The 14566-nt window shown below is 36.9% G+C and overlaps 1 protein-coding gene across 6 annotated transcripts in view; it reads left to right on the top strand.

Annotated features, from left to right (window-relative positions):
- The window catches only part of ENTHD1 (ENTH domain containing 1), a 167742-nt gene that overhangs the window by 54996 nt on the left and 98180 nt on the right, over positions 1 to 14566 (top strand). For all 6 annotated transcript variants that reach the window (XM_054543490.2, XM_024239971.3, XM_054543489.2 and 3 more), the window contains one exon: positions 13001 to 13121. In XM_054543490.2, the coding sequence (XP_054399465.1) occupies positions 13001 to 13121 (121 nt within the window). The remainder of the gene's footprint in view (positions 1 to 13000; positions 13122 to 14566) is intronic.

Below are 14566 nucleotides of genomic sequence, written 5' to 3'. Positions count from 1 at the left end.
AAAGTCACACAGGTTTTCTCCTAAAAGTGTCATGTTTTACGTTTAGGTCTGTGATCTATTTTGAATTAATTTTTGTGTAAGGTGTGAAGTATATAGATAAAGGGCTTTTAATTTATTTATTTATTTTTGCCCAAGTATATCCAGTTGTTTCAACACTATTTGTTGAAAAGACTTAAATTTTACTACAGTATGCGTAAGTGTGGTTTTCTTTTCTTTCCTCCTTCTCACCCATGGGACTTTTCAGTTGGAGGATTTTTCATCTCTATTTAGTCCTGTGAAAGTTATCTCGGTTTTTCTTCAAACATTTTCTACTGTTGATTTTCACTTTTTTATCTTTCTTGGATTCTTATTATCTGGATATTAGTAATTCTCTTTCTATATTTATATCTCTTCACTTTATAGTTTCTATTCGTTTTCTCATTTTTCTGTGAGTTCCTCAATTTGATCTTCCAGCTTAGTAATTTATTCTCAGCTATATCCATTCAATTTTAAATATCATCTATATTCTCTATTTCAACTATTCTATTTTTATATGTAATATTCAGTATTTATGTTTCTTCTTTATATCATGTCTTCTTGTTTCATATTACTCATATCCCTTTTCATTTATCTTGGTATGTTTAGTAAATTTATTTTAAATTCTTGGTCTATGTTTTCTAATATCTGGGCTTCTGATGAAATCAGTGATTCAGTTTTTAATTTTTCTTTTGAAATAGTTATGCTCCTCCAATGGCTGGTTATCTTTAGAGGTAATGGCTGCTTTTTTTTAGGATTGCTAAAGGCTTGAGCTTAGTCTATCTGCTCCCTATCAGCTTAAGTGGGAGGTGAGGGAAATGAACTCTAGAGTGAAGAGTATTTCTTCCCCTTCACCCCCATAAGACTTAAGCTGATCATTCCTCATCCTAAGGATCAATGCCTCAAGTTAGGAATTAATTCTTAATACCCCAAGAAGAAGTAGCCTTAGGGGGAGACACTTCTTAAATTGCAAACCACATGCCCACCTGGGGGACAGGAAGAGGAAGGGTGAAGAAGCATCTTCCCAAGCCTACCCCAGTCGCCACCAAATTTTCTCAGCTCCTTGCCCACTCAGTTTCTGCACAGACTAGAAGGTACTCCTGAGTACAGCTGCCTGAGTCCCAGTAGCTGTGGAGGCCAGTTGCAGGGCAGTAAATGGAGTGTCATTACGATACTTTCTTCCTATGTTATCTTGTCACTGCAGACTCCCTTCCTTCCGTCCCAGGATAAAGCCAGCACCAACACCCCTACTCACTCTCACACAAATTTACCAGTTCAAAAGAGCTCTGTGTCTCCCCAGGGGCCTTTCAGTTTTCTTCTCATTTTGATGTTGTTCCTTTATAGTACCTCCTGGGTTGATCTTGTGAGACGGAGCCACCAGAACCAGAAGCAGGACTTGCTGTTCTTTCTGCAGTGTTCTGCGACCTTCTCAGACATAATATCTACTTAACTCCTGTTTGCACTTTCACATGACAACTCACATCTTTAATTTTAGCATATAGCTCTTCAAACATTACTTTTCCTCCATTTCCTTGAACACTTTTTCTGCTTAATTTCCGTTAAATATACATTGGATTACTCTGTCATTTTTAATGGCTTTCAACAGCTTTTTAAAACATTTTTTTGTTTCATATCTCCATGCTGCATTGTGATTAGATCATCTTTCAATTCATTTATTCTCCTTTCATAGGTGCCCACTTAGAATTTTTCTGTCTAGTGAGGTATTTATTTATTTATTTATTTTAGAAACAGGGTCTCACTCTGTTGCCCATGGTGGAATGCAGTGGAATGATGATAGCTCACTGTGACCTCAAACTCTTGGGTGCAAGCAATCTTCCCACCTCAGCCTCCCAAGCAGCTGGGAGTGTATCACTATGCCTGGCTAATTTTAAAAATATTTTGTAGAGACGAGGTCTTACTATATTGCCCAGGCTAGTCTCGAACTCCTGGCCTCAAGCGATCCTCCCGCCTTGGCCTCTCAAAGCACTGAGATTACAGGCATGAGCCACCACACTCTGCCAGGTTTTTATTTTAATAACTCTATTTTTCATTTAGAGAACCTCTCATTGCTTAAGTATATCCGTTTGTACTTATTTCATATCTGCCTGTTTTTATTTCTTGATTTATTCCAGTAAATTAAATGTTATCCTTTTCATTATCTTTTAAGACTACGTGTACTTAGTTTTAAATACTTTCTATATATTTTGTTTGTTTGTTGTGTTTTTTGAGACAGAATTTTGCTCTTGTCACCCAGGTTGGAGTGTAGTGGCGTGACCTCGGCTCACTGCAACCTCCGCCTCTGGGGTTCAAGCGATTCTCCTGCCTCAGCCTCCCAAGTAGCTGGGTATACAGACGCCTGCCACTACATCTGGCTAATTTTTTACATTTTTAGTAGAGATGGGGTTTCACCATGTTGGCCAGGCTGGTCTTGAACTCCTGACCTCAGGTGATCCACCCGCCTTGGCCTCCCAAAGTGTTGGGATTACAGTCATGAGCCACCGTACCTGGCCCCTATATTTCTTTATTATATTGACTTTTTCAGGAGTGAATTTGGTTTTCTTTCTGTGTTTTAGAGTATTGGATTATAAGCTCATCTTGAGTAGCTCAAGTTTTTGTTTTTGTTTCTTAATCTTTCTCTCTGTGTCCTTTCTCCTTCCTGCTTAACAGATTTTCATTTTGCCTCCTCCTGACACCCGGAACTATTCATCCACATTCAGGACTTACTGGCAGCTTGGGATTGCTTTCTTTTGCTGGTATCAGAGATATTGCAGATCTGGTCCCTAGACCAAAGGATGCTGTATTTTAATTGCTAGAGAGGTTTGTGTCCTCTCACCTATCCAAGTCTAATACTTTTAGAAGCCACAACCCCAGGCTGTGACTGATGACAGGTTATTTCAGCTTCCTTTGTAAGTGGGGATCCTAATACCCGAGCATAATCTCAAGCAGGGAGTCCATATTCAGCACTCCTATCTTGAATTAACACTGTAGCCTTCAACAGTTGAGCTCCTGATTTTCTCTGACATTTTCTGTACCCAGAGCCCCAAAAGTCCACAGCTTCAGCCTCTCCTTACCATTATTTGTTTCTGTTCCATGAAGATGTTAATCTTGGTTTTGAGCATGACTATATATTTTTAATTTTCACATTTGCATTTTCTCTCTCGTTGCTCTATATTTGGAGAAGGGAGACATCCCCAAAGTATGAACATACAGAACCATCTTGGCTAGAAATCCGTTTCACTCATGACTGTGAAATTATCTCATTAATTCGTTTTTCTGTTTGTTGTCTGTTTCTCCCACTAGAAGGAAATCTTCTTGAGTAGAGACCTTTTTAGTCTTTATTCATTGCTGAATCTTCAGTTGACAAATTTTTGTCAACTGAAGAAATGAATGAATAATAGACAGTAAATGAATGTTGTTAGCTTCTCTTTTTTTCCTGTGAAAGATGCTTGTTTAGTCTTGTGCTCAGAGTGCTTTTCTCAGTGTTCCCTGCTGCAATTCCTATGAGGAAGGTTGGAATTATTATTATTATTTTTTACTTTCTGTTCCTGATGCCTTTCTCCAACCCAATTAGGTATTGGATTCAATTGTTTTTCTAACAGCTTAGAAAGGTACGTAAAATTAAAATTTCGCTGTTCTTTAATTTCGTAATAGCTCACTGACTGAAAAGACATAGATTATTTTAGGGGCCGGGCACAGTGGCTCACACCTGTAATCCCAGCATTTTGGGAGGCCGAGGTGGATGGATCACTTGAGGTCGGGAGTTCAAGACCAGCCTGGACAACATGGTGAAACCCCATCTCTACTAAAAATATGAAAATTACCGGGTGTGGTGGTGTGTACCTGTAATCCCAGCTACTCGGGAGGCTGAGGCAGGAGAATCGCTTGAACCTGGGAGGTGGAGGTTGCAGTGAGCTAAGATTACACCACTGCACTCCAGCCTGGGTGACAGAGTGAGACTCCGTCTCAGGTGTGTGTGTGTGTGTGTGTGTGTATGTGTGTGTACACATGCATAGATTATTTTAAAAGATAAGACAACAGGGCATAGTGGTGTGTGTCTGTAGTTCCAGCTACTTGGGAGCCTAAGGCAGGAGGATCACTTGAGCCCAAGGAGTTTGCAACTGTAGATAGTATGCTATGATTACATCTGTGAATAGCCACTGCATTCCAACCTAGGCAACGTAGTGAGACCCCATCTGTAAAATAAATAAATAAATAAAATTTAAAGATAAGACATTAAGTCAAAAATTATTTTATTTATTTATTTATTTATTTATTGAGACAGAGTCTATGTCACCCAGGCTGAAGTGCACTGGCACGATCTCGGCTCACTTCAGCCTCTGCCTCCCAGGTTCAAGTGATTGCCCTGCCTCAGCCCCCCAAGTAGCTCATACTATAGGTGCCTGCCACCATGCCCAGCTAATTTTTGTATTTTTAGTAGAGACAGGATTTCGCCAGGCTGATCTTGAACCCCTGACCTCAGGCAATCCACCCACCTTGGCCTACCAAAGTGCTGAGATAACAGGCGTGAGCTACCGTGCCCAGCCAAAATGATTTTAAAATTTGAGATCAGGCTATTTTCTGCTGATGGCTTTTGAGGTAGAAGACAGACTTGAATAATCCTATGTGATTTGGAACCAGAGAAATAAATTGTCACCTAATTTTTTTTGTATCAGTCTTTAAATCCTGATTACTATTGTTTTTTTCTTACTTCAGAGAAACTCAGTGTTATTGATCTACATTACATCTTATTTCAGTGAGAAAAAATGGTGCATTTCTCTCAAAAGAAGTTTAGAAGTTGGATTTTCCTTTTTCAAAGCATCACTGTATTATAACAATATCCCATTATCCTCTTGACAAGCATTTTCTCTTATTACTATTAGGAGCATTTGTTACATTCCAATATGTCCTCTTCAGTAGTCTGCTCTTGTAGCAGAAGACAAAACCTAGTAAGTTGAACAGTAAATCTAATTGTTGTTGTCAAATGTACTACATCTACAGAATGAGAAATAAATGATTGCTTAGGCAGAATGAGGGGCGCTTAAAATATCTCTTAAAAATGTAAATAGAAACCTCTTTAACTATTCTCATTTTATAAATGAAAGAAAAATTATCTTAAATGCAGTAAACAAAATTCATAACAGAATAGAGCTTTTAAAAGCAGAACAGCGCTTGCCTAAACGTTACTTTCAAAACTAAGGAAAGACTTTAAATTTATGACAGACATGGATCTGTTTTCTCTATATATATGCCCAGAATTTTTATTATTAGATTTGCTAATGAATAAGGCTATTTGCAGCTTTTCATCACCTCAAAAGACCTTACTCTTTTCCTGTTTGAGGAGATTCAACAATGAGGTTGTGATTTTTTTGGTTGCAGTTGTTTCCATAGAAACGGATAGAGATGCTATGAATTGGTTCACACAAAATAAAAGCTGACCAAAACCTTCAGTCTAGTTGTGATTTACTAAATTGATAGTGACACACGATAAATATTTGTTTCCTACTGCCTTCATTTGTTATTTTGCTAAATGAAGAGTATACATTTTTATCTTTTGGTTTATTGGGATGCCATTTATTATATTTCCTAAAATTTGATCTCACCAAAGTTGTTAGAGAAATGGAAATTCTACTTATTCTAATTATGTTAATTCATTTTTCTTGTATCTTTTTGCTACATCATTGTTTTATGCTTAAAATGGTTTTTTTATTTTCATGCTTGTACTCTTGTTACTTCTTTTTAAATTAGAAAGTACTTATTGAAAAGTGTTCAGACAACATGAAAGAGTAAAGAGTGCAGAGCAGGGTGGCTCCTTAGTCCTCCATGCTTCTCAAGTTCCTTTCCCCAGAGGCAACTCCAGCAGTTTCCAGTGATTTTGGGGGGAAATTTTTGTGTCTACACATTTCTTTTACCTAACTGTTCTCATTCAATATGTATTGCTCTGCAACATGCTTTGAACTAAATAATATATCACGGACATCTTTCTGTATAATAAATGTAATCATTCAATGTATATTTCAAGGTGTGCTTTTTTAGTAAACTACATCTTATAGACATTTTTCTATATCAGTACATATTGCTGTGCTGTATTCCTTATATATATACGTATACACATACATATATATATAAAATCTTAGCCATTTCCTATTGGTAATCACTTGGCTCTTTCATGTTTTTGCCTGTTAAAGCAAAGTTGCAATAATAATCCTTGTACATATATTTTTATGATGCTGTCTCAGAAGGGGAATTGCCAAAAGGTTGTACTTATTTTTAATTTTGAAAAATGCTGCCAAATTATCCTCCTAAAAGTTGTACCAGTTTATATTGGTACACAGTACTGGTATACAGTTTATACAGTCTATCATCTGATTCCCCTCATCTTTGCAAATACTGTTATCAAAAGTTTTCATTTTTGTCAATCCGAGAGGAAGAAAATTTTTATTTTAATTTTTTACTGTAACTTTTTATGTGTTTATTGGGCATGTTTGTTTCTTTTTACTGTTAACTCTATTCATGTCCTTTGCTTATTTTCCTGTTTGGTTTCTCATCTTTGTCTTACCAATTCCTAAGAGCAATTTGTGTATTAGAGGATTAGCCCACTTCCTGGTTCTTTATCTATTTTCCATTTGATTTAAAATTTTTATTTATGACTTTTTTTGCTTTATAGAAATCTTTATAAACTGTTTATAAAATCTTTATTAAATGTTTAAAAAATCTTTACAAAATGTTACCCTCGGCTGACCATACTGGTTCATGCCTGTAATCCCAGCTCTTTGAGAGGCTGAGGCCGGTGGATCACGAGGTCAGGAGATAGAGACCATCCTGGCTAATACGGTGAAACCCCGTCTCTATTAAAAATACAAAAAATTAGCCAGGCGTGGTGGCGGGCGCCTGTAGTCCCAGCTACTCGGGAGACTGAGGCAGGAGAATGGCATGGACCTGGGAGCCAGAGCTTGCAGTGAGCCGAGATTGAGCCACTGCACTCCAGCCTGGGTGACAGAGCGAGACTGTCTCAAAAAAAAAAAAAAATTAGTTGCGCATAATGGCATGCGCTTATAGTCCTAGCCGCCAGGGAGGCCGAAGTGGCAGGACAGCTTGAGCCAAGATTACACCACTGCATTCCAATCTGGGCAACAGAGCAAGACTCTCCCTCAAAATTTAAAAAAAGTCACTCTGATCTTTTTTTTTTTTTTTTAACAGACTATTTTTTTAGAGCCATATTAGGTTCACAGCAAAATTGAGTGGAAGGTACAGAGATTTTTCCTTATGTCCTCTACCCCTCCTACAAGTACACCCTTCCCACCCCTATCAACATCCTATATCAGAGTGTCAAATTTTTACAATCAATGAACCTACATTAACATATCATAATCACCCAAAGTCCAGTTTACGTTAAGGTTCACTCAATATTAGCAATATATGAAATACATCTAAAGCGATGGTGAGCGGGAAATTTTCAGCACTTACATTTATAATATAAACATTTTTTTAAAATTTTAATTTTTTAAACGCTTACAGTAGAAAAGAGGAAAGGTTTGAAATCAATAATCTAAGTTCTTTCCTCAGGAAACTCAGAAAAGTGAAATAAATGCACAAGGAATAGAAGAAAGGAAATCATAAAGGACAGAAATTAATGAAATTGAAAATAGGAAAACAACAGAGAAAAAGGAATGATACAAAAAGCCAGTTCTTTGAAAAAAAAAAAGATAAATAATTAAAAATAATAAAAAAATTTAAAAAACAATAAAAGTTGATAAACCTCTAACAAGACTGGCAAAGATAAAGAGAGAAGACACAAATCACCAGTATCAGGATGAGACAAGAGATAACCACTACAATTGCTTCAGCTCTAAAAGGATAGTAAGGGATTACTACCAACAACTTTATACTTACGGGCCAGGCATGCTCATAATCCCAGCACATTGGGAGGCCGAGGCAAGCGGATCACTTGAGGCCAGGAGTTCGAGACCAGCCTGGCCAACATGGTGAAACTGTGTGTCTACAAAAAATACAAAATACAAAAATTAGCCAGGCGTGGTGGTGTGCGCCTATAGTCCCAGCTACTCAAGAGGCTGAGGCATGAGAATCACTCGAACCTGGGAGGCAGAGCTTGCAGTGGGCCCAAGTCATGCCACTGCACTCCAGCCTGGGCTACAGAGTGAGTAAGACACTGTCTCAAAAACAAAACCAAAAACATATATTTGGTTTGTTTGGTTACTGGGAGGGAGGGATGAATAGAGCACAGAGGATTTTTAGGGTAGTGAAACTACTGTGTCTGATACAAACCAAACAAACCAAACAAACCAAATAGATAATCAAAATAGGTAGGCAGAGTGAGACTCTTTCAAAAAAAAAAAAAAAGAAAAAAAAAAAAAAACCCAAAAACTTTATAACTTTGACAAATCAAAAGAAATAGAATAATTTCTCAGAAAATGTAAACTACCCAAACTCAATAGTTCTACAATCATTTTAAAAATGAGAGTCTTGATTGCATCACTGTACTCCAGCCTAGGTGACAGAGTGAGACCCTGTCTCAAAAAATAAAAAAAAAAAGAAGAATTAACAGCAGTTTTACACAGTGTCTTCCAGAAAATGGAACAGGAGGGAACACTTCCCAATTCATTTTATGAGGCAAGTATTACCCTGATCCCAAGTTTAAACAAAGAAGGTACAGAAAAAGAAAACTACAGACTAATATCTCTCATGAAACTAGATGCAAAAATTCTCAACAAAATATTAGCCAGTGGAATCCAGCAATATATAAAAGCATACAGAAATCAACTGAATGTCTACATACTAACAATGAACATGTGGAAACTTAAATTAAGACAATACCATTTGAAATACTTAGGTATAAATTGAAATACTTAGGCATTAAAATACTGAAGTATAAATCAAAATACTTAGGTATAAAGCCAAATTGAAATACTTAGGTATAAATCTAACAAAACATGTACAGAGTCTATATGTTGAGAATTATAAAATACTGATGAAGGAAATTAAAGAGGACCCAAATAGAGACCTATCGTGTTACATGGATTGGAAGACTCAACATAGTAGAGGTCATAGTGTAGATGACCCTAATTATTCTATAGGTTTAATGTAATTCCTATTAAAATCCCAGAAAGGTTTTCTATAGGGATAGATAATAACGTTGTTCTAAAATTGATATGGAAAGGCACAGGCCCTAGAATAGCTAAAACAATCTTGAAAAGGAAGAACAAAATGGGAGTAATCCCTCTGCCTGATATTAATGCCTGTGTATAGCTACAGTAATCAAGAGAGTGCGGTATTGATGGAGAGACAGACACTTGGATCGGTGGAACAGAATAGAGAATCCAGAAATAGACACACACAAACATGGCCAACTGATTTTTGACAAAGGTGCAAAAGAAATTCAATGTAGGAGGATTAGCCTTTTCAAAAAATGGTGCTACAGCATTGGACATTCAGACAACCATGAATCTTAACCTAAACCTTATATAGAAATTCACTCCAAGTTAATCGCAGACTTAAATGTAAACTATAAAACTATAAAACTTTTAGAATATATAGGAGAAAAATCTTTGAGATTTAGAACTGGGGCCAGGTGCGGTGGCTCACCCCTGTAATCCCCGCACTTTGGGAGGCTGAGGTGGGCGGATCGCTAGGTCAGGAGTTCGAGACCAGCCTGGCCAACATGGTAAAACCCCGTCTCTACTAAAGATACAAAAAATTACCTGGTCGTGGTGGCATGCACCTGTAATCCCAGCTACTTGGGAGGCTGAGGCAGGAAAATCGCTTGAACCCTGGAGCCGGAGGTTGCAGTGAGCCGAGATCGTGCCATTGCACTCCAGCCTGGGTGACAAGGCAAGACTCTGTCTCAAAAAAAAACAAAAGAAAAGAAAAAGAAAAAAAAAAGAACTGGACGAAAGCATGATCCCTAAAAGGAAAAAATATGATAAATTAGACCTCATCAAAACTAAAAATGTTTGCTCTGCAAAAGACCCTGTTAAGAGGATGGAAAGATAATTTACAGACTGGGAAAAAATATTTGTAAACCCCGTGTCTGGCAAAGGACTAATATCTGGAGCATTTAAAGAACTGTTAAAACTCACCAGTTTAAAACCAAACAGTCCAATTAGAAAATGGGCACATGTTATGAACAGTCATTCTAACAAATACAGATGGTAAGTAAGCGCACGAAAAGTTGTTCAACATTATTAGCCTCAAGAAAATGTAATTTAAACATGCAATGAATATTAAAATGGCTAAAATTAAAAAATAGTGACAACACTAAATGCTGGTGAGAATATGGAGAAATTAAAACACTAATATATTACTGGTAGGAATGCAAAATGGTACAGCTACTCTGGAAAACAGTTTGGTACTTTTTAATAAATCTAAACGTGGCTACTATATGAACAGCAATTGCTCTCCTAGGAATTTATACCAGAGATATGAACATCTAGGCTGGTACGGCAGCACATGCCTGTAATCCCAGCACTTTGGAATGCCAAGTTTGGGTGGATTGTTTGAGCTCAGCAGTTCGAGACCAGCCTGGGCAACATGGCTAAACATCATTTCTAAAAAAAAAAAAATTAAAAAAAATTTAGTCGGGCATGGTGATGCGTACCTGTAGTCCCAGCTACTTGGGAGGCTGAAGTGGGAGGATCAATTGAGCCTGGGAAGTTGAGGCTGCAGTGAGCCAAGATGGCACCACTGCACTCCAGCCTGGGTGACAGACTGAGACTCTGTCTCAAAAAGAAAAAGAAAATGTATATCATACAAAGACCTGTACACAAATGTTCACAGCAGCTTTATTTGTAATAGCCAAAATCTAGAAACAATCCAGAGGTCCTTTAACAGGTTAAACTATGTTACATCTATATCAAGGGTACTACTCGCAATGAAAAGGAAGAAACTATTGAAATGAAATAATTTGGATGAATCTCTAGGAATTATGCGAGGCTAAAAAAGCCAGTCCCAAAAGGTTACATACTGTATGATTCCATTTATATAGCATTCTTCAAATGTCACAACTATGGAAATGAAGGAGAGATTAGGAACAGATTAGTTCTGTTGAGGGAGTGTATGTCTGTGAAAGGGCATCAGAAAGGATTCTTGTGATTGTGATAGAAATGTTCTGTATCTTGACTATTCCAATGTCAATATCCTGAGTATGATATTGTACTATAATTTTGCAAGATGTTACCTTTGGAGGAAACACAGTAAAGGTTACATAGGCTCTATTATTTCTTACATATAGATCTAAAATGAGCTCAAAGTTGAGTTTTTGAAAGGGGTAAATCACTTTGGAAAATGGTTTGGCAGTTTCTAATGAAGTTAAAAATAGACCTGTCCTATAAGCTAGAAATGCTATACTACTACTATGTAGTATCCAGGAATAATGAATGCATTTGTCCACAAAAAGATTTATGCAAGAATGTTCATAGTAGCTTTATTCATAATAGATGAACTTTGGAAATAATCCATATGCAGGAGAATGGATAAACAATTGTGATACATTCACATCTGCTTTTTGTGCAATCTCTCCCTCCTTTCTTACAGGTAGGAAAGGAGGGAGGAACTACACAGTAAAACATGGATGAATCTCATGTACATTATGTTGAGCAATAGGAACCAGACACAAAAGTATACATAGTGTATGATTACATTCATATGAAACTCAAGAACAGGCAAAATTCAATAGTGGTGATATGGATAGAATAGTGGTCATGATGCAGGCTGGTGGGATGGTATCAGCTGGAAAGGAGCTTGAGGAAACGTTCTGGGTGAAGGAAATGTGGTTACTATATAACTGTATACTCATATGATAAAAGTTATCGAGCTCTACATGTAAGGTCTGTGCATTTTACTGTTATGTTAATTACAATGGAGAAAAATTATCCCTAGTTCACAGAAAAAAAAAAGACATACCAACTAAACCCACTCTATAGACTTCATTTGGATCCTTTTCAAACAAGCTATAGAAAAACCTGTTTATGGCATTTAGGAGAAGTTGGAAATATGAATATTTTATGGTAATTGATGACATTAGGAGCTATGAAGTTTATCAGTTTGATGCAGTTATTATCAGTTAGAGATTGCTATCGTCTGAATACTTGTTTTCCTCCCAAATTCTTAGTTGAAATCGTAACACCCAAAGTGATGGTATTAGGAGGCGGGATCTTCGGGAGGTGACTAGGTCATAAGGGCATAGCCCTCATGAATATGATTAGTGCCCTTATAAAAGAAGCCAAGAGAACTCCTTGGTCACCTTCTGCCATGAGAGGTTATAGTGAAAAAACGACTGTCTAGGAGGTGGGGCCTTGCCAGACATCAGATCTGCCAGCACCTTGACTTGCTAACCTCCCAAACTGTAAGGAATAAATTTCTGTTGTTTATAAGCCACTCAGTTGATGGTATTTTGTTATAGCAACCAGAATGGACTAAGGCAGAGATACATAATGAAATAAGGGATTATTCTAGGATTTGCTTCAAAGTGAAACAGGTTGTCACAGATCACAAATGAGCCATGGTAGCGATATAAATGAAACAAGATTAGCCATCAGTTGATTATTGTTTAACCTGCATGATTGGATTATCTTTTGTGTCTACTTTTTACTTGATGATAAAAAGTTAAAAGTTTTAAATATGAATAAAAGATACATACAAGTGGCTTTATGATTACCAATGAGACAAGATAATTGGCCTCTGAGATAGTATGCTGTAAGGATGCTGAAGGGTGGTAGGTAAAGGTAGTGCCCTAAGCAAAATCCTTGCTATCTACGCAAGGTGTCTTCAGCAAGGTCTGGGGATTCCCGAGGGCAGAAAACCTCCCTACACCCAGTAGACAGCCAAGTGATAGATGTATGTTTGAGTTAATTAAATCAGAATGTGTTTATGATGATGTTAGCACATTTAGATACTTTGTAGCTCAATAAATTGTCCATCCAGGGATATTAATTTTTTTCTTCAATTCTCATGTTCTTGTGTTTTCTGTCAGGACCTGATGACATTTTTTGATGATGATCCAAAGCTGCCTTTACTAGCAACACCTCCTTCCATTGTCTCTCCAATCACTTGCTTGTCAGAAGCAGAAGAAGTTTGTAATCTTTTGGGTGCAGGTAAATTGGTTAAGGAATAGGAAGTTTATTTATCAGATTTTATTTTGTGAAGTACAGCAACCGTTGGCTTCTATTTAACTTTGTTAATGAGGGACAGAACTAGCATGGATAAATTCAACCCACAACATGGTCCTATAATCTTGTTTTACCATTTGCTTCAGTGTTTTCTCTCTTCATGTTTTACTTTTTCCTTTTTCATTGTTTGTTTCAAAAATTGACTACAAGCCTTAACTCTTTTACAAGTAGTTTTAATAGCAGAAAATTAATTTTAGCTCCTGTTTTTTTCATAAAGAATTTAAATTATGACCTCTTTCAAAAGCAGGCATTAAGTGAAAATGTGAAGAGGTAAGATGCACAGTAGCCACAAATTGGTTAATCATCTCTTGAATAATTAACATTAGAGAAAGGCACAGTATAAAATTATACAAAACTAGCCTCCAATAAATTACACGATTGAGTTCCAACTGGGCTCTGCGACTACTCTGGATCCTTGAGGATCTGACTGACTCACTGTTGAGTCACTGCATCCTATCTCTATTCTCTTTTATAAACAATGATGAACTCCATGAACTCTCAATTTTCAATGCATTCTTCCTGTTGATTTTCTCAGAAAGTAGAATGGAAGATCTTCTGCCAACATGAGAATGAAACGTTCTCATTAGTATCTTTCATCACCTTATAAATCTTTGCTTTTATATTCATACAGGCATCTTTTCCCTTACCACAGAGGTGGCTTTTTATGTTTTGAGTTATATCTTCCCACTCTTCTTGGACCATGCATCTCACATTTTCTCCTTATATAGATCTATAATATCCAGTGTATAAGTGCTATAGTTTATTAGTATGGGTGTATTTTCTTGTTCAAGTTCATATTTACAGAGTTTTCTTACAAAGCCAGTTGTGAGAATGAGGAGGAGATTTTAATAAACACAAAAACAAGAAATTGGGGGTTATAGTGATGTTTGCATAAGGATGGCATTAGTCACATGGATAATTAGTTATAAGTGGTTATAATTTTTAGACAGCTTGCTTTGTATTCTTAAACAGATTTAGATCCAGAAGCTTGAAAGAAGAGCATTAAGGAAAATGTTTTGTATTCTGACCCCCCCCGACATTTTTTTCTCCTAAAATTTTAAAAATAGACTTTCTGTTTTAAAGCAGTTTTAGGTTCACAGCAAATTTGAGCAGAAAGTAAAGAGTTCCCATGTACCCCTGTTCCACACCAGAGTGGTACATTTGTTACAATCAATGAACTTCCATTGCCATATAATCATCCGAAGTCCATGGTTTATATTGGGGTTCCCTTTTGGTGTTATACATTCTGTGGGTTTGGACAAATGTATAATGATGTGTATCCACCATTATAGTATCAGACATAGCAGTTTCACTACTCTAAAAATCCTCTGTGCTCTATTCATCCCTCCCTCCCACTAACCCCTAACAAC

Source organism: Pongo abelii, chromosome 23 (genome assembly GCF_028885655.2).
Source record: "Pongo abelii isolate AG06213 chromosome 23, NHGRI_mPonAbe1-v2.0_pri, whole genome shotgun sequence".
In the NCBI taxonomy this organism is placed as follows: domain Eukaryota; kingdom Metazoa; phylum Chordata; class Mammalia; order Primates; family Hominidae; genus Pongo; species Pongo abelii.
Note: the sequence above shows the minus strand (reverse complement) of the source record. Positions and strands in the feature narration are given on the sequence as shown.